Genomic DNA, 19565 nt, shown 5'->3' with positions numbered 1-19565 from the left:
TCTAAGGAAAAAAGTGCCAAACACTATTGGTTAAATGATAGTTACCATGGTATCCTTTAGGCTTCCCGGCGAAGAAGCTACTACCATGGCACACAACTGGGAACTGACAGCCTCTGTGGATCTTCTCGATCGTAACTTGTTACTGCTGTACCGTCTCGCCTCGGCCAATCACAACCTGTAACGCACAATCCTCTCAGCAAAGTAGAATTTCATTGGCTCATTTACAATAGGCAGTGAGATATTGCAAGCTAGAAAAATCCTTGGTTATTTATTTCACTTATCGATTTGTAGTCACTAAGCTAATATTTGTAAAATTGTAAGCATTCAACAAGCTGATTGGTAAAAAGTGTTTGGTTGCGTTTTAATCTCTTTATCTCCTTAGCTAACTTAATCATCTGAGAAATGACATACATCCCTTATTCTTACTCAGCATCAATAATCTATTCAAGTATCCTGAGCATAGCTAACTACTTATGTCTCTATAAAGTGTAACCAAAAAAAACTAATTCATTCGTGAGAAATCTTTATCAAGGTTATGTACGGAGATGTGAACGGGTTCCAGTTAGGGATTTTCTTTTGCGTTACAAGAGGCAACTCTTTCTTGTGCATGAATTACTAATCATAAGTTTTTGTCGATTGCTATATCATACTCTGGCTATATATACATACATACATTATATATATATATATATATATATATATATATATATATATATATATATATATATATATATATATATATCCATTGGGTTGAAAGAATACTTCCAAAAAGTATTTCCTGCGTGTCGTAGAAGGCGACTAAAATGGGTAGGAGCGAGAGTCTGGAAATCCTCCCCTCTAGTTTTACATTTCCAAAGAAGGAACAGATAATTGCATTCAATTCTATTACTATCCGGCTGGTAGTGAATGCCATGTGTGAGATACAGCATAGTTGAGTTTTGATGGTAGCAGAACGCACAACATATAACTAACGTGTTGTATACATCGTCCACATTCTACACAGATCCTAGATGAAGAGATTTGTGTTAGCAGCTGCTGAGACCATTCACCACACTTAAAGCTTGTGGGTATATACAGACCTGCTTGTAAAACTCTTAATGTTGTTGTAATGATCTGTGAAATAGATGATTAAAGTCTTATCAGCACCGTTAATATCCCAACAGGTATAAGTTCAGTGAATAAGTAGGATGAATCAATTAACAAGAAATTCAGGTGGGGTTTATCTTTTGGCATCGCCCACATCAGTCATCTAGCTTCAGCGTGAGAAATTTGAGAAAGATATAAAATGCCTCGCGCAGTGTTATCCCTCACTGGTCACTGTACTTAGGCTGCGTCTCACCATGTTACGTGTTCAGGTGCTGATATTGCTGATACTCTGCCTCACAGTCATAGGTCAGTGTACTTTCATGTTTCGTTTTAGTACATATGTGTTAGTACGTCCGGGGACGCGGTGGTTCACGACATGTAAGCACCCTGGGTTTGTTTGTAGACAACCTAAGTCTGGGCTTAAGGACATCGTGGGTCAGTACTTGACATGCCTGGTCAGCACTCGAGATCTTAGTCTGCAGCTAATGTATAGTCAAGGACAGCAAAGAAATCTTCATAGGCCTGTATACGTCGTAAGCCAGAGAGTGTAACATCGTGGTTACAGTTTCTTTCGCCGAGTTCATTTCCCTAGTTTAGAGTTCTGATCCTGTGGTCACTATCCATTTCGGACTCAACCTGTTGTGTCCACTGCTAAAGAGCCAAGTTAGTTGCTGGTCCGCCAGGCTCTGGTTACCTTATATCGGGCCAGCAGATTCCCATTTGTGGCCATTAAGAAACTTGTCAAGCCTTGGACAATTAATCAGAGGTCTGGCCACTTTTCGCCGATCTTGGCCACTCGAGAACGGTGAGAGGCCCCTCGAGTCAGATGTTCAGGTTCTCAGGGGATGCTTCAGTGTAGTTTTATCAGTCACTACTTTCCCACACGGTACTTCATAGGCACTTCGTTCGACCGCTTGTTACACATACACGATATGGATGGAGGTGAAGCGGCAACAAACGTATCCAACTAACTCGTGCTCACGATACAGCAGTGTTGCACCCGCGTTGCATGAGAATTATTCTACTTTGCTGGAATTAAAGTTTATCGAGTGTTGCATGCATCCTGATTCAGAGTTTGTACCATGGGCGTCAAACACGCGTCGGGTGAAGACATGTACATACAACAGGGGGTTTACATACATCAGGGGGTACAAATTCTTTGTTGAGGTTCACACATCCATTCCTAAGCTTCTGGAAGATCAATCGTGTATAGAATATATGTTATGAAGTACAACTACTTTATTCATCTCCTCATTATATTCCCTGATCCGTCTCACTTGCTATGATAATAACAATGATAGTAAAGCCTGTCCAACATTTCTCTCTCGTCCTCAGGCGCGCCCTCGACCCGGCTTCGGCTCCACAATGGCTTTGGTAAGGTGGTGGGAGGAGAGGTGGCCTCCAGGGGAGAGTTCCCTTATCAGGTGAGTTCATGAAGGATAACTACAATAACATGTCATGAAACTAAATGCTGACTGTACACGAAAGTGAAAAAAAATGCATGACGGTAAAGAGGGGGCCCAACAAATGTAGATATTCCTTCCCGTACAGTACAAATTACGTAAACACATAAATACGTACACACACAGTAATCACAAATAGTAAACACCGAAAACAAGAGATGAAGACTTACACTTCTCTGTGATTCTTTCTCTCTTCCTATGTATATATCCACCTATGGCACAGGTAAGCTTCCAGGAGAAGATCTTGGGTTTCTGGGTGCACTTCTGTGGCGGCGCCATCATCGACCCGGGGTTCGTTGTTACCGCCGCTCACTGCGTCGAAGGAGCAGACTTCACCTCCCCACACGGCCTGCGGGTGAGATGCTTTATCGCGTTATCACTTAAGTGACTCTGTGACTTCCAGTAAAAATTCAATTTGCTCACTTGATTGTAATGTAACTCGTAATTTCCCGTCATAAACATACTTTTCTTGTACTTCTGACACTGTCGAATACATGGCCTACACCTGTATGTAACTTGTAACTGTCAGGTCATTATCACATTTGAATCTAACACGTCTGTCAGATATATGGTTACATCTATATCAAACTTATTTCCTACGAGGACTTTATTTCTCTTTATAGTGACCGAAAGAGCAAGAAAAAAAAAAATATATATATATATTGCCCTATTTGAGGCCATCCTTAATTAAAGGTGAAACAGAGAATGAGAAGACTGCAGGAAATTTAGATTTAGGTTCTCGTAGACTTCAATTTGGAGAGGAAGAAGAGGAAAAGAATCGAAAGAAGTACAATAATTCCACAGTTTTGCTGTTCGAGGAAAGGAGGCAGCAACTTAAGTCAATGCTCGTGTGGTTGGTTTTCGACCAGAAACTTTGTGAAACAGCAAACGCTCACGTATTGTGGGTCCAGGTCATAGTAAGTGAGGCACACGCAGACACCTCAGGTGAGCTGGTGGCCGGAACACTTTCAGAAGAGAGGTCAGCTCTTAAAGCGGACGGAAAAGGACGGCTGAAGAGAAGCAATAACAGAGGATTTGATAAGCTGGTCATCTGATTACGCTTTGGCACCGGGGCTGTAATAAAGCTGGCCTTTCACTGATCCTTGCAGGTCAGATAAATAGTTAGTAGTATAAAGAATGAAATGAAAGGTAGGTCAGTGAAGATGAGGGGTGGAGTAATGATGACATTTGAAGTGACTTGCACGGGTCACATCAAAGATCAGTGGCGTCGAGGGTGTTGTTGAGTCTAGTGGTGTCTTCCTCCATACTTAACATGATGGTGGCTGAAAATATGTAGAGAGACATATTGCTCGTGGATGTTGGCATGAGCCGCTTTGTCTGATGCGTAAGATGAAAGATAAGGTATGATAACATATGCGGTGGTGACCTATATCCGTGTGAAGTGGTGAACGTGAGGAGTTCTTGGTATACGCGAGTGGTGGAGGCCTCGTCATTATGGCGACCTACCACCAGCATGTCCTACTTGACATCACCACAAGTGGTCTCTTTCATGAAGCAACTTATCATCGCCTTCAGTATCTTAACTATCATTTCTGATTCCATGTGGAATGGCTTCTCCTTTTTCTTAATTTTTGTCCAATGCCTCTTCGGTGTGTTTTCATTTATAGATCTGCGATAACTTCAAACATGCTCAGATATATAATTCGTCTCCTACATCTTCGGTCTTCGATATCATTCCTTTATATTTTTGTCTTAACCTTGCAGCAGTATTCCGCAACACTTCTCATTGCAGGACCAATGACCCAGCCAAATATTCTGTATAATAAAAAGGAAACGAAGCAGTATTTAGTTATCTAAATCACAAGATATAAAATGTATTGTTGTGGCAAGCCCCAGCTCAGAGAATGTGTGACTGGTATCGAGTGTGTACGAGTCTGTAATGTCTATGTTTCCGGGCACACTTCCAGGTGGTAGCTGGGGAACAGGATCTCCATGAGCTAGAAGGCGAAGAACAAGTGTTGGAGATCAACTTCATCATCGAACATCCTTTCTACAACCCGTAGGTTATCTCTTTTCATGTACAATATCTGTGAGTTCATGTTACTCCCTCATCTTCAACGTTTTCTACCTTCTTAGTATTACCTCCTCTCCAAGACTTTTCCAACAACCACTCTGCCCTTTTGACTGAAGGACACTTATAATGGTCATCTTAAACGATCTCTCCCCCCTCCAACCCATTTATTCAAGAATCCACATTTTGCTCCATCCTTACCTTTGGCACCCTTTCTATTACCCTCAAGTTTAAGACTTGTGCATTGTCCTCTTTCCAAGACTACGTCTCTGACGCTCAAGGTATCCTCTTACTCCTAGTAAGCGAATCAGTTTGTTCATGGTGGTCTCGGTGTAGAGAAAGTGAAAATTAATGATGGTGGACTCAGATTTTTTTCTTTTTACAGAATAACTTATGAAAACGACATCGCCTTACTGAGGATGAAGGTACCGTTCGTTTTCAACGGGTACGTGGATCAGGTAGCCCTTCCGCCGCCTAACCACAGCTTTACTGGAGGTAGAACTGGATTTGTCATCTTTTCAACTTGTATGTGTGTAATGTTTACGACTTTATCCTCTGCTACTCCCTCGTGTAGCTGCATAGTACAGAAGCTTATTAAATAACATACTGAATCTTCAAGATGTAGCACGTAGGTGATCATTGAAAAACGTTTATGAAACATTTTCAGTATATTCCAGTCCATCCATCTTGTAAGTCAACCATTTTTCGTCTTATACCTTCTTCATTAGCAGCTACCTGCCTTGTTTGCTAGATACACCATGTGCTAACGACGGTATGTCATTGCTAGAGATGTGCCGTGTGTCTGGGTGGGGGTCGGCGATTGAAGGAGGCACCCAGTCCGGGTTGCTGCTTTACACCAACCTGCCTGTGGTGAGTGACACCTCCTGCCGTGCCTCATACACCCATGATGAGATTATGGACTCCATGATGTGTGCCGGGTAGGTCATTTTGCTGTCTGAATGATGACCTCGCGTCTCAAGCAGGTCGCACGGTACTCAGGCTGGACTTTTTCGTAAACTGATAAAAATCGATATTTACCATATGATGTGATGTAGGATTAAAAGATAGCGTACATCAAAATTTTGCAGATTATGGAATGAAGGTTCTCTTACTGGTATTTAAGAACATAATGTATTCATATACTTATTTCTGTGGATTCTGTATTTCAAAATGGTAAAATCTGTTTGAATGCAGTTACTGAAAAACGACGGGCCAGGGGAAACTAGTGGAACTATCTGATTCCCGTATTAATCACCATTTTCCTTTAGTGCTTGAGTCCTCTTCCATGAGCCTGGGATAGATTTATATTTTCAAGTAGCACCAGTACCTATATATTCTTTAAGTATTGTGGACATGCGTATAACAGTATAGCCTCATGTATTTTCATCATCAGGTTGGAAGAAGGAGGGGTTGGCTCCTGTCGAGGTGACTATGGCGGCCCCTTGGTGTGTGGGTCATGGCTAGCGGCCGTGGCCTCCTGGAGCTACGGCTGTGGCCGTCCGAGTCTCCCTGGGGTCTACACAGAGCTCTCTTACTTCCTCGACTGGATACACTCCCATTTGGAGAACCACTGAGGACATGACCAAGCGCTAGTGAGAAGGTCGTTGCCAGGCACCAATGAAGACGTCATGATAGGCACCTGCGAGGACCTCGTCATGAGGCACCAGTGAGGCCGTCATAGCTTAGACACCTGTGAAGAATTACAAGGTACCACTGAGGACGTCAGTGCCAGGCACATGTGCGCACCTCATCACTAGGCGCCTGAGAGTAGTCGCAACTGTACTAGGCACATTGGTGTAATAGGACAGGAATGATATAATTGCAAGACATTAAAAAAAAAAACTCATCACCAGGGTTTAATTGAAGGCGTTATCTTCAGACACCAAAGAGTACGTCATCATGCGCCACTAAAGATTTCATCGACAGCGTGATGTCATTATCAGGTCCTCGTTAAGAAGTCTCAAGTAAGCAGTGAGGATGTTAACACCAGACTTCATACACAATATCATCAGCCACCGACAGACGCCACCACCAAAAACCGAAGGCAAAACATGTTCATCACCAAGACTGGAACGGTATCATTACTCGATAAGACGTTATCGTCGTCAGGCACCAATGACATTTACCTTTGTTTACATTTACTTAAAAATTTTCAGAAATCTTAATGATGCGTTTAACACCGAGTGATAGAGTAATAATGTTTGACTAACACTTCATCCCCGTAAAATTGCTATATAGCTTGTATAGCTGTACAACATGCTATTTCTTTTACGGCTTTGGTTTGCTAAACTAGGTATATTATCTAGTAGTGTAACTAAGTGACTGATTAAATGATATGTGTTTACTCTGTAACCTCAGTTATCTCTTGTTAACAAAGTTGTGTGGTACTCCTTACCCATAAAGTTTTGAAGTTTGGATTTTTTTTTATGAATTACCTGTACACGTTCAAGTATACTCAAGATTATGAATGTTGTCATGACATTTGAGCGTTTATGACCAAAGGTCCGATCTTAAAGATTTCGGTGTATTGGCTCAGCAAGATGTAGTAAACACTGAAACTGGTACATGGTCTACTGTTCGTACGTATCAAGTCCACAGTTTCGATACCTAACATACACGCATTTTTTAAAAATAAATTATGCATAAATACTCTCTGAAGAAAAAGTCGCATGCAACTGCAATTAAAAGATGACTAAAACAAATAGTATCTTACCATCTCGAATTTGATTATATTATTACTTTGGTATGAGCTACTTCCCGAAGAATCGTTGATTTCCTGAAGAATATTGATATCCACAACTCAAGAAACTATACACTACTCCAACACTACACACGAGTATCGCGAACGGGGCATTCTTCCGTAACTTGACTTCAATCAATCTTGCCAAACAAAACCTAACCTTACCGTAAATGTAACTCCCACTCAAGCTTCAGGGAATAATATCCACCTCGGATTTGTTATTATACTCTAAACTTCAACAGATATAGTTCCTGAGATTATAAAAATATATGGTATAGATAAGTTGTAGCTAACACTACTATTCATCTGTTTATACATCTGTAGTTGAAAAAATTATTATCCATAATATCTGTCTTAACTAGTCTAATTTGACTGACAATCATACAGAAAGCCTGAAGAGAATGAAGAAAAGAATTAAAACGCTTAAAAATTATATTATGATTGAAAATCATTACATTAATCAGACAGGCCATATATATCTTCACTATGTTTTAGGTGGAATATCTGCTGATTGCTGGATAGAAATACAGAAAGCAGAAAGATCACTTAGTAAATGCCTAGAAGTGATGAATATCAAATGTGTTCTTTCTTCGGAGGAAGACATAACCCATCTTTCCTTCTTTTAATACTGACAAGTAAATTTGAATAAGAATATTCATACTAAACGCAGTTTTGATATGGGAATTATTTAATTCATCTTTTGAATGTGTGGATGAATTGGTTGTCTTGAGTGTCCTGGGAGAAATATTTTGTGCCTTGTGGCTGTGCGTCGTCTGCTGGGGAAGACATTGGAAGTCAAGACAACAACAGACAGTCAGTCAGTTGGTTGGTCGTCACCATGGAGGCTGTGGGCCAAGGACAGGCGCCTGGTTCCCAAACCATTACGCTTATGAAAATTGGCCATTACCAAATTGGAAATACTCTAGGAGCTGGAACGTTCGGCAAAGTCAAATGTGAGTGGTATTAGAAAACTATTACCCAAGGGTATTTTTTTTGAGTTTGGGTAGTCTTAGCCTTGCCAAAACTTCCTTGTCAAGTTTATGTATTATTCCTCCTTATATCTTACTATGATCGAGACGAACTGATAGTCAGTGATGTAAAGCTTTGCTATGTATCTGGTGTATCAGTAAAAATGTTGGAAGACAAGTTCATGCATTAGCAGTCTAAGTGGAACAGAAATTTACTTGACCTTTTAGATATCACAGCAGAGTCAGGAACTAGGAAGTGCATACTCTAGCTTTGTGTACATTGTATTTTACATAAGATAGATAAAGTAGTGGTACTTTGTTTTTGATTGCTGCTTTGAAGTGAGCCTGATAGTTATCAGCTCTTTCATAGCTGAATAAAGGTTGGGAATGTTTTCAGCAAGTCCCACTGCTTTATCAACTGTAAAAGCTCACAGACTGTTATGGAGTAGATGTATTTCATGTGGATGATGGTCTAGGACTGTTAATCATGATTGGGACTGTTTTTTGAATCTAGGTGTATAAGGTACCTCACTAGATGGGAGGGCATTGGATTATCATGGAAAATTTAGAGCTAATTATTGTAAAAGTAGGTGGAACATGTATGAATTAGCAGAATTAAAGAAAATTTCGCCTAACATTTGCTAGCAGCAGATATATGAATGATTTTGCATGTTGGAAATGAAATGACATGGTTTCCTTAATATAAGCAGTTGCTGACCATTATTTGCTTTTCTGTGGACACAAACAAATTCTGTTGATATTTTTCTGCATTCAAATCTGTTTATAGATACAGGCTATGTAGCTTTTACATACTGACGGAAAGAAAATTGCTCATGATTTGTACAAAAGCAAATTCATCAAATTTTGTTTCACATTATAGAATGAAACAAATGTAGAAGTAAAGAATTTTTTACAAAGAAATGAGAAGTCATAATGTGTATGACATTATAGTTCTAAAGTTAATTCATAGAGTCCCAGGTGAAGGGTTGATGGAAGGGTTGAGGAGTGTGGTAAACCTCTGATGCAAATTCACAAATGACTCTTATCTTTGTTTATAAAAGAAATGCATGGAAATGAAGAGGACTTGTAGAAAGAATTGAGGTAACATTAATAGGCAAGCTGTGATACAGCCTTATAGATGATGCGTGATTCTCCAGGCAGAGATAGTGGGAGGAGGATGTGTAGGGGTTGTGAGCGTTTTGATCAGATGATACCTTTGATAATATATATTTACTTGTGTGTTCTTATATTTACATTCATTTACATGCACATTTCAGAATCTATTCCTGAGAATGGTAGTCTCGGTAATTAGCACCTGTGGTGACCAAGAGACACTTAGCAACCATATAATTGTTAAAATATTGATGGGTTCAAAATAAATCTAGGGAAACTAGCATTTATATGATGATTCCTGGTGTTTGCTTTTCAGGTCATTATACAGAGTATGTTTAGAATACATGTACTTAAGTATCGTAAGATGAAAAGCTTTCTTTCAAGTAATTATTCATTTGTAGATGGAGAGCACATCCTCACTGGTACAAAAGTTGCTATCAAGATCCTCAACCGCAAAACAATCAAGAATCTGGACATGGTTAGCAAGATTAAGCGAGAAATCACAAATCTAAAGCTGTTTCGTCATCCTCACATCATCAAACTGTAAGTAATTACCTATTTGGGGTTACCTGTTTGTATTGTATTGGTTTTTTTTTAGGCCTGTGCCCACTCCTAAATTTTCTTCCAATATGGTCTGGGTACTCTTTTAGTTAGTAGTTGGCATAGCAGATAGTTTAAATGGGTTACTCTTTTGTGCCTTAAGGGAGAGTGCTTCTGTGCTAGCTTTCATCCTTTCTTATCTACTTTGTATGTCTAAAAAACCTAAATGTTTCCCCTCTTCTTTAAGACATACATTAGTATAGCTCATCTTGACAAAAACAAAATGTTCTAACCCTTTTAGCAACTGCTTCATTGTCCTCTCTCACTTTCCTATCTCTAACGTCTCTGAAACTTTGCTCAAGATCTGGAAGGTGAGCTACAGGTATTTTTGTACTACAACCGACACACACCTCCTTTGGAGTAGAGATGGTAGTGAAAATTATTGTTTAAGTTTGACGAAGAAAGACAGCCTTAATCACTTGAATTGTAGAGAGAAGACAATTAGGTGAAGGATGGTTAGATGGTGTTCACCTGAGGGGAGGTTAGTCCATATTGTGTGATTGGATACTGAATCAAAATCAAGAGTTGTGTTATTGAAGGTGGGGTGAATTGGTTAAGGAGATCCAGGGGAACCATTCAGCTTTCCTTGACTGGCGGCACCATTCTGATTCAGTACAGGAGAAAAGTATTTTAGAAGTTTTTCATATATTTTCTATAAGTTTGAAAGTTTATAATTTTAGAATAAAGAACTATGTGATTTACATTTCAAGAAGCATTATGCATGAAATAGATTGTGTTTTTGTTATGGTTTTCAGTTCGGACAATCCTCCTTTAAGTGAAGCAGAAAGAAAAGACAGCTACTTAGGCCAAGCAGAGGAAGGTGACAGCTACTTTGGCCAAGTAGAGGAAGGTGACAGCCACTGCAGAGCTGGCTTATTGTGTCACCCTCACCACTCCATATAACCTTTCTATCTTGAGTCAGGTCTACAAACTCATGCAGAGCCCCGATTGATTTCTATTTTCTTTCTCTTTAACATTTTCTTTTACCTGAGATGGCTTTGGTTGGGGCATATTATTTGGCCATGCTATGTAGGTCACTGTAAAAAGAGAATCATATTTTCTTTTGTTCTGGTTCATTTTTCTTGTTGCAGTTACCAAGTGATCAGCACCCCCACAGACATTTTTATGGTGATGGAATATGCCTCAGGAGGAGAATTATTTGACTATATCAAGCAGAAGGGAAAGGTATGTATTGTCAGAAATTTTCCTTTTTTTAACTCTGACTGAAATGTAGTTTGTTTTCATTTTTCAGCTTTCTGTGGCTTGGCCCTTGTTGTCTTTTCCTAGCGCTACCTTGAGCACACACGGGGGAGGGGGTATCATTTCATGTGTGTCGGGGTGGCGACGGGAATGGATAAAGGCAGCAAGGATGAACATGTACATTTGTAGTGCCAGGAAACAGACAAAGAATGGCCCATCAACTCGTGTACACATGTATATACATAAACGCACATATACATACATATATCAACATATACACATATACATACATATATCAACATATACACATATACATACATAAACATATATGCACATTTACATATTCATACATGCTTGCCTTCATCTATTCCTGACACTACCCAACCCCACAGAAAACAACATCCCTACCTGTTATATATTTCCTCCTCATCTTTTTTTTCTAGATTTGATTATTCCTTTCCCAGGACATCCTCTTTCATTTTGCTTATATTCTTATCTCTGTCAAGTTTGCTTTTTACAGTTTTCTGGAAGTTTAGCTCCCCAGCATATTACAAAAACTCTTTTCCATATAACTGTTGGCTCTGAAAGGAGAGCTAATGAATTAGACTTTTGTCCATAATCAGCAATCTTCTCTTTTAGGCCAATCCTCTATAGGTTAGAATATACTGAAACTTTAGATTTTTGGTTAAGAATGAAATGCATAGATTTAGAAATAGCCCTGTTGTCATCAGCTCTTGGAAATCTTAAACAAGAGAGAATTATGCCTATGCTCGGTTAAGTATCATAGAGATCTTTTGGATTTCAATAAAGATTATAGAAATCTTTTATTTTTGCACTTTAGATCCTTATTTTACTAGTTGAATTTAGGCTTTATTCTGGAGCACATGATGTGAGATAGTTGGACTCAAGCTTTCTACAGAAATCTTTTGTAAGAGGAAATCACAAAAAGGGGTCTTTGGCATTCATTATCCACCTTTGTCAGATAGTACCTAAAAGTTTAAGAAATCAGGCAGTAACCCAAATCTTGCATTGCAGTACCTAAGTTTATCTGCTGTTGATCTACCTTACATATCTCTGGGGATTCCTCCAAAAAGTTTAAGAAATCAGGCAGTAACCCAAATCTTGCTTTGCAGTATAACAATGTTAGAAGTAAAAAAAAATACTTGGTAAGCAATTCCACAAGAGAGAATGAAGTGAATATTGCAAGAACTAGCTTTAGAAATCCAATATGATTTTATAAATATTTCAATAATAAGAAACATATAAGGCATGGGATAGGACCCTTAGTAAACAAAGATGGAGAACCCATTGTGCATGATAAAAGCATAGCAACAACCCTGGACAAGTTTTTCAGTTGTTTTTCCACTAGAAAGCAATGACACAAATTCTAAGACATTCATAGATAGCACACACACAGTACCAGAATTTACTGTCACAGAAAAGAACTAACACAAGAACAGAAGAACTCAAATAAAAGTCTGGTCCCAGATCATTTTTACCCATGAGTAATTGGAAATGTCAAGTATGAAATAGCCCACCTGCTCACCTATATTTTCAGTAGATCTCTCCAGGATGGAATAGTATCATGGACTGGAAGATGTTATTTGTATATTCCAAAAGGGAGGCCATGAAATGCTTGGCAATAACCATCCTATTTATTAGCTTTGCATTAATTATATGTAAACTACTGGAGTCTGTTAGTAGAGATGAAAATCATAGCTTACCTTGAACAATGCATTCTGATCAATAATACTTGACATGGTTTTCTTTAGAAGGCACAGATCATGCCTTACAAACCACCTTGAATTTTATCATAAATTATTCATTACCTATGACAAGAATAAAGCAATAGATATTTTATTTCTGGACTTCAAAAAGCATTTGACAAAGTCCCTTACATTATATTGACATATAAAGTTAGGGCCTTGGGGATTACTGGTTGCAGAAGGAGACTGGATGGAAGCTTGATTACATGGTAGGAAGCAAATAGTCATAATGGATGGTGAATATCATCATGGTCATCCATTACTTGTGGAGTTCCCCTGGGGCCTATACTTTCCATAATTTGTATTAATGTTATTGATGTAGGGCTGAATAATGTCCATATATGTAGATGACACAAAGATTGGCAGTGGCATAATAACTGAAGATGATAGGCTAAGATTACAAAAGGATATACTAGTTGCCAAGAAAGCAAATAGGATGTTAGGATTTATTAACAGAAACTATATATGTAAAAACAAGGATATGATATTGCAACTTAACTCAGGTCTAGCTAGACCTCACCTCGAACATGCAGTACAGTTGTGGGCTCCCCCACCTGAGTAAGAATATTCTTAAATTGGAAGCATTGCTGCACAGAGCAACAAAATTGATTGCTTCCTTACATAAACCATATGAGGACAGAGTACAAGAAATGAATTTGTTCACTCTATGGAAGAGACGCCACTGAGGGAAGTAATAGAGGTTGCTGTGCTGTGGCAACTTGCCAACATTGATTAACCCATATTGCCTGCTTTAAGGGAACAAGAAGGAATTACTGTATCATCCCTCCACATCACATGTAATATAGACATGGTAAGTTGCAAGGCTGATGCTGAAAGTTTATCCTTACTAGTGTCTGCATAACAAAAAGTGAAGGATGCATGCCTTTGATGATGGGATGCATGACATATTTATGTTTAATCTACCTTCTGATTTATAAAAATTTCCTTTTGGCATATTATTTGTACAAGGAATTTTTAACTACCTGTTTTCCATTCCACATGTTGTTGGAGGGAGTGGAGGTTGGGGAGAGAGGACCTTTGCTTTGCTATCATTTTCTTTTACTGCTTTGTCATTAGTATTAAGGCAAGACCACCTTGTTTGGACCATGGGTCTGTGTGGTTTGTGTATCTTTGTAAATTTGTAACTCCTTTAGGATAGACAGATTCTAATGTGTCTAAAAATCACCAGTGAAGTTATCATATTTGTTTTTACTCATTGGTTTAGTCTTCCTATTTCAAAGTTTTTCTCTGACTGCTCTTTCTCAAAATTGGTATGCTCTAATACTTGCAGAACAAATTGCAAAGGAGAGTAATGTATGTTTTGAAACTGAAAATCATTTTCTCTTCAAAGTAGTGTCCTGGGAGCATTTTCTCTAGGTTTATTTACTCTATCCTGCATCTCCCTTTTCTTTTTTGAAAAACCTTACTTTGTACCAACTGTGATGGGATGTGAGGTGATGCCCATAATATGCAAAACCTGAGCCATTGAATGGGCAGGAGGAGGTCAGGGATGTCATCTCTTTTAAAGTTTCTAATTGGCTTAAGGCAGGCCTGCATTGGGTGAGTTGCCATTGCCATGGGTGAGTGGATAGTAAAGGGTGGGGAGGGCAAATGCCTTCTCAATGAAAACACAGGGCTGGAAGGGCCAAACCATGATTTACCTAGAGAATCTCTTATGCTCAGTGGACACTGCATGAAAATAGCTTTTTCAGTTTTCATATCCAACATTTTTCATAGCGAGAATCACTAGAGGAATAAAGCTTGAGTTTTTAACCATTATTCTGTCATTAAATAGAAATAAGTGTTCACCAAAGAGATAGATGAAATATCACGTTCCTTGTTGCTGTACAGTAAATGAATAAAACAGCACATTAAGTAAAGCTAGTTCATATGATCAAAACATTGGCATGTTCTCTTTTGTGAAGTGAATTCTATAACTGACTCTTACGTGGCTGAAAAGATAAGAAAGTATTTAGTGTATTTCATTTTTCAAGATGAGAAAAGATGAATTTCAAGCATTGTAGTATGCTGCATATTATTTCTAAAGGATAGTTTTATTAGAACTTCATTGATCTATTGAAATGTGCCATATCTGAAATTATACTAAACTTTGGAAGCCCAGAAATGAAACTTTTTACCTATGTATCATTTATTGCTATTTTTAAGAGTAAGTTTTTGCTATTCATTACAGCTGAAAGAATCAGAGGCTCGTAGATTCTTCCAGCAAATTATATCTGGTGTGGACTATTGTCATCGTCATATGGTGGTGCATAGAGATCTAAAGCCAGAAAATCTTTTGCTGGATCATAATCTTCATGTCAAGATAGCTGACTTTGGTGAGTGAATATCCCTACAGGGGTAAGCAGGAGCACAGAATTATTAATAATTTTGGTAATGTTTATGGTGGGAGTATAGGATTTAGGTGAATGTTGTGAGCATTGGTGTGCTAATGGTTGCTACATGTCCAGAATGTTGTGTTGTCTTTTATAGATGGGAGTGATGTAAAATGGATATGAATCCTTTGGTGACAAGTATTACATATGATGGCTTTTTTTTTAATGGGCCTAGATCATTGTATTTTTTCCTTGCCTCATTTGCATGTACGTTGCTGGCATTCAACCCAATCTCACACCGTCTTCATCTCATACACAAATATTTGACAAAACATCCCTCTGTTCTCTTTTTGTCATAACCCTTGACTTTTCCAAAGCACTTGACAGAGTGTGTCTTTGCTTTCTAAACTCCATGCCTTTGGTATCTCTGTTTCTCTCTGCTTTCTTATGTATAGTTTCTCTCTGGCCATTCCATTACAGTAGTCACAAATTGAGTGACTTCTGCCCATCCTCAGGATTTTTCTAGTGCCTCCTCTCTTTTATCAATTGATGATCTCTCTTCTGCTTCTAACCCATTTCTCTCTAAAGCTCATGATTCCACTTTACATACTTCGGTTCTTTTTTCCTCCCTTCCTGTTTCTAAATCTCGTTCTCTTTCTTGTACTGAACTTCTTTCCTCATGCAGTTTGGATCTGTGTGGAGCGCTCAAAGTAGAGAAGCAGTAAACTTGTTCAATTTAATCCTGTATTTCAGATGAAGAATCATTTATTTCTCTTCCATTTCAAAAACATATTCATCCCTATGATAACATAAACATGTTTGAAATAATTGTATCCTCCACTTTGTCATGAAATCCCACATAATCAACATCACCTATTCCCAAAATCTTGGAGTGTTGTATACTTGCTGTAATCATTAATCTTGTGAGCAGCTATTTGATATCTGCTGGGGATTTGTTTGGCTTGGTATGGAGTACTGTCCACTCATCTGGGATGGGTCATCTTCATCTCTATCAACCAGAGTCGAATCAAAAGTCTTCCTTGTTATTAATTCTCCTGATATCACCTCTCTTCACCTTCCCTTACCATATGGTGCAGTGTTGCTGTTCTGCCACTGTTCTGCTGGTATTATTTTGGCCGTTGTTTTCAAGAACTGTGTCACTACCTCAAAGGAATCCTTTTGGTTGCTGTTTCCCACAGTTTCTGTGTGAAGACTAGCCACTTGAGGATTGATTGTTAACATAGCCTCTTTTCCCCTTGAATAACTAAGCTGTAGAATTCTTTGCCTCCATTTGATTTTTCCTCCTCAGATGACTTTTCTTCCCATAAGAGTCAGATCTACAAACACAAGTAGAACCTTGATCTATTTTACTTTCTTTTTCTTTTGGTCATTTCTTTCATTTGAGATGGCCTTTAACTGGGGTATGCCTTGACTGTGCCATGTCAGTCACTATGAAATAAGAAAGAATGTGGAACATTGTCTATCCCCACTTTTTGTTGGAAATGCCATGAGGTTTGGGTTTGACCCATGGTCTGGCATGGGGACCAGGAACAGCTTAAGGCTGTTCTCTGTGTTTGAGTAGGGTCAAGGTTGGTTCCTTTAGGGTGGGGGGATGCTTGATGTATCTGGTGCATGTTGGTGTTCATTATGTCACTTTTAATTATCTATATTGTACACTGCATTCCTTGCCATGCTCTTTTCACATTTTCCTTCCCTTGTTTTTACTCTCAAGACATCCAGTTACACTTTGCTAGTCATTGTACATATGTTTCTAACACTGTGAAGTGTTTACTGATTGAGCATGCTCCTCAGGTCTTTCGAACATCATGGTAGATGGAGAGTTTCTTCGTACAAGCTGTGGATCTCCAAATTATGCTGCTCCAGAAGTGATATCTGGGAAGCTGTATGCTGGACCTGAGGTGACTTTTATTTATGAATTAATTTTTTTGTATGTTTTTAAAGGCTCATAGAATTTGACAGAATACTTTTATAATGAATTAGATTACATGGTTTAGGAGTGCTGAAGAATATGTGGAAAGAGAGAATGTTGTAGGGGAGGGCAAAAATGGATATGTGTGAAAGTACAATAGTCCCAACGTGCCACTAAAAGACTTTTGTTAATTTTATTATTAGGCAATTTACTATCAGACACTGCTGTTATGGAAAGCTTTGTTTGGATGATGATTACTGGGGGTCTGTTCTCTGTTGTGCACAGCCTCTAAAATTTGGAGCATGCTACTGTTTTCACTGCAGGCAATTATTTGGGTGTCTTGCATGATGATTTCCTGTGTTAGTATGTTCCTTGGAGATGCAAGTGATGATTTCTAGTTCCTCCATGTTGCAAGTGGGTTCAAGATGCTGTTACTTGGATTTGATTAAGGTTGCTTGCTTGTTGCTTTGGGAATCTTAAGGTGAAAGCTTTATATCATGTTTGAATGGAGAAAAACTGGAGGAAGTGAAGTGTTTTAGATATCTGGGAGTGGATCTGGCAGCGGATGGAACCATGGAAGCGGAAGTGGATCATAGGGTGGGGGAGGGGGCGAAAATTCTGGGGGCCTTGAAGAATGTGTGGAAGTCGAGAACATTATCACGGAAAGCAAAAATGGGTATGTTTGAAGGAATAGTGGTTCCAACAATGTTGTATGGTTGCGAGGCGTGGGCTATGGATAGAGTTGTGCGCAGGAGGATGGATGTGCTGGAAATGAGATGTTTGAGGACAATGTGTGGTGTGAGGTGGTTTGATCGAGTGAGTAACGTAAGGGTAAGAGAGATGTGTGGAAATAAAAAGAGCGTGGTTGAGAGAGCAGAAGAGGGTGTTTTGAAGTGGTTTGGGCACATGGAGAGGATGAGTGAGGAAAGATTGACCAAGAGGATATATGTGTCGGAGGTGGAGGGAGCAAGGAGAAGAGGGAGACCAAATTGGAGGTGGAAAGATGGAGTGAAAAAGATTTTGTGTGATCGGGGCCTGAACATGCAGGAGGGTGAAAGGAGGGCAAGGAATAGAGTGAATTGGAGCGATGTGGTATACCGGGGTTGACGTGCTGTCAGTGGATTGAATCAAGGCATGTGAAGCGTCTGGGGTAAACCATGGAAAGCTGTGTAGGTATGTATATTTGCGTGTGTGGACGTATGTATATACATGTGTATGGGGGGGGGGCCATTTCTTTCGTCTGTTTCCTTGCGCTACCTCGCAAACGCGGGAGACAGCGACAAAGTATAAAAAATATATATATATATATATATATATATATATATATATATATATTTTTTTTTTTTTTTTTTTTTTCTTTTTTTTTTTTTTTTTTTTTTTGTCGCTGTCTCCCGCGTTTGCGAGGTAGCCATAACCTGAGAAGACAGTTTACTTTTGTAATGCAACCCATTTAGAAACTAGCTATATGTAATGAAACTGAGCTGTGGGCAAAGGGATTTTCTGTGTATACTGTAATGGTACTGTGCTGTGTTACTTATTGATATCGTATAGTAGTCACTGGTAAATTGATTTAATGAAATAGACTTTTTTAAGAGAATTGAAGGACATTTTTTTATACTAATAGCCTAATTGTATTCAAATTGTATTTATTTATTACCTTAGGTTGATGTGTGGTCATGTGGCATCATCCTATATGCTCTTTTGTGTGGGACACTTCCTTTTGATGATGAACATGTTCCAACTCTCTTCCGCAAAATCAAGTGTAAGCATCATTCTAAGTTATGTGTTGGTGTTTTATATTTAGCTTGTGCTCAGAAAGTTTATTTAGTGTTTTCAGAAATCTGTGAAATGTATCATTTAGCAACTCTTTTTTTATCTTTGCAGCTGGTGTGTTCCAGATTCCAGATTACTTAAACCAGAGTGTGGTACGCTTACTTTTGCATATGTTAATGGTGGACCCTATGAAACGTGCTAGTATTGAAGACATTAAGTGAGTGATATTTTATTATGCAGCATTTGTAAATATATGTATTGGATTATTTTTTGTATCAAGGGAGAATACTGAAATATAGATAGTATGCTGTTTAAGTGTTTACTATGGAACTGTTTCTCAAGTTCCCAGAATAATAGATATAATTATGCTGAGCACAGGGATAGATTCAAGCCTCAAGGGTCTTACAAAATATAAGTCAGCATGATAGGTGCAGAATTCAGTGACATTTAGTAATTATACTGATACTAACTGTACTAGCACTGATGATAATGATTATAGCAATAATGATAACGATGATGATAATGATATGAATAACAATAAAGAATTATAATAAGGATAAT

At 38.6% G+C, this 19565-nt stretch overlaps 3 protein-coding genes across 8 annotated transcripts in view; 2 read left to right on the top strand and 1 right to left on the bottom strand.

Annotated features, from left to right (window-relative positions):
• The window catches only part of Naglu (N-acetyl-alpha-glucosaminidase), a 106824-nt gene extending 103970 nt beyond the window's left edge, over window positions 1-2854 (bottom strand). For all 5 annotated transcript variants that reach the window (XM_071689421.1, XM_071689422.1, XM_071689420.1 and 2 more), the window contains exons 1-2: window positions 2720-2854; window positions 46-175 (exon numbers count right to left, since the gene is read on the bottom strand). In XM_071689421.1, coding sequence (XP_071545522.1) covers window positions 46-87 — 42 coding nt within the window. In that variant the 5' untranslated portion in view covers window positions 88-175; window positions 2720-2854. The remainder of the gene's footprint in view (window positions 1-45; window positions 176-2719) is intronic.
• Window positions 1295-6996, top strand: LOC139763412 (trypsin-1-like). Its single transcript, XM_071689432.1, has 7 exons — window positions 1295-1392; window positions 2422-2510; window positions 2773-2904; window positions 4478-4569; window positions 4967-5076; window positions 5369-5519; window positions 5975-6996. Exons 1-7 carry the CDS (start codon window positions 1341-1343, stop codon window positions 6153-6155), a joined length of 807 nt encoding a protein of 268 aa, XP_071545533.1. The 5' UTR covers window positions 1295-1340; the 3' UTR covers window positions 6156-6996.
• Window positions 6997-8071: 1075 nt separating this feature from the next.
• AMPKalpha (AMP-activated protein kinase alpha subunit) overlaps window positions 8072-19565 on the top strand; it is a 27042-nt gene continuing 15548 nt past the window's right edge. For both annotated transcript variants that reach the window (XM_071689416.1, XM_071689415.1), the window contains exons 1-7: window positions 8072-8274; window positions 9804-9945; window positions 11094-11187; window positions 15160-15304; window positions 17114-17220; window positions 18894-18993; window positions 19116-19221. In XM_071689416.1, the coding sequence (XP_071545517.1) occupies window positions 8160-8274; window positions 9804-9945; window positions 11094-11187; window positions 15160-15304; window positions 17114-17220; window positions 18894-18993; window positions 19116-19221 (809 nt within the window). In that variant the 5' untranslated portion in view covers window positions 8072-8159. The remainder of the gene's footprint in view (window positions 8275-9803; window positions 9946-11093; window positions 11188-15159; window positions 15305-17113; window positions 17221-18893; window positions 18994-19115; window positions 19222-19565) is intronic.

This window comes from Panulirus ornatus, chromosome 47 (assembly GCF_036320965.1).
Source record: "Panulirus ornatus isolate Po-2019 chromosome 47, ASM3632096v1, whole genome shotgun sequence".
Taxonomy (NCBI): Eukaryota; Metazoa; Arthropoda; class Malacostraca; order Decapoda; family Palinuridae; genus Panulirus; species Panulirus ornatus.
The sequence above is the reverse complement of the archived record's forward strand: the minus strand, read 5'-3'. Positions and strand labels throughout refer to the sequence as shown.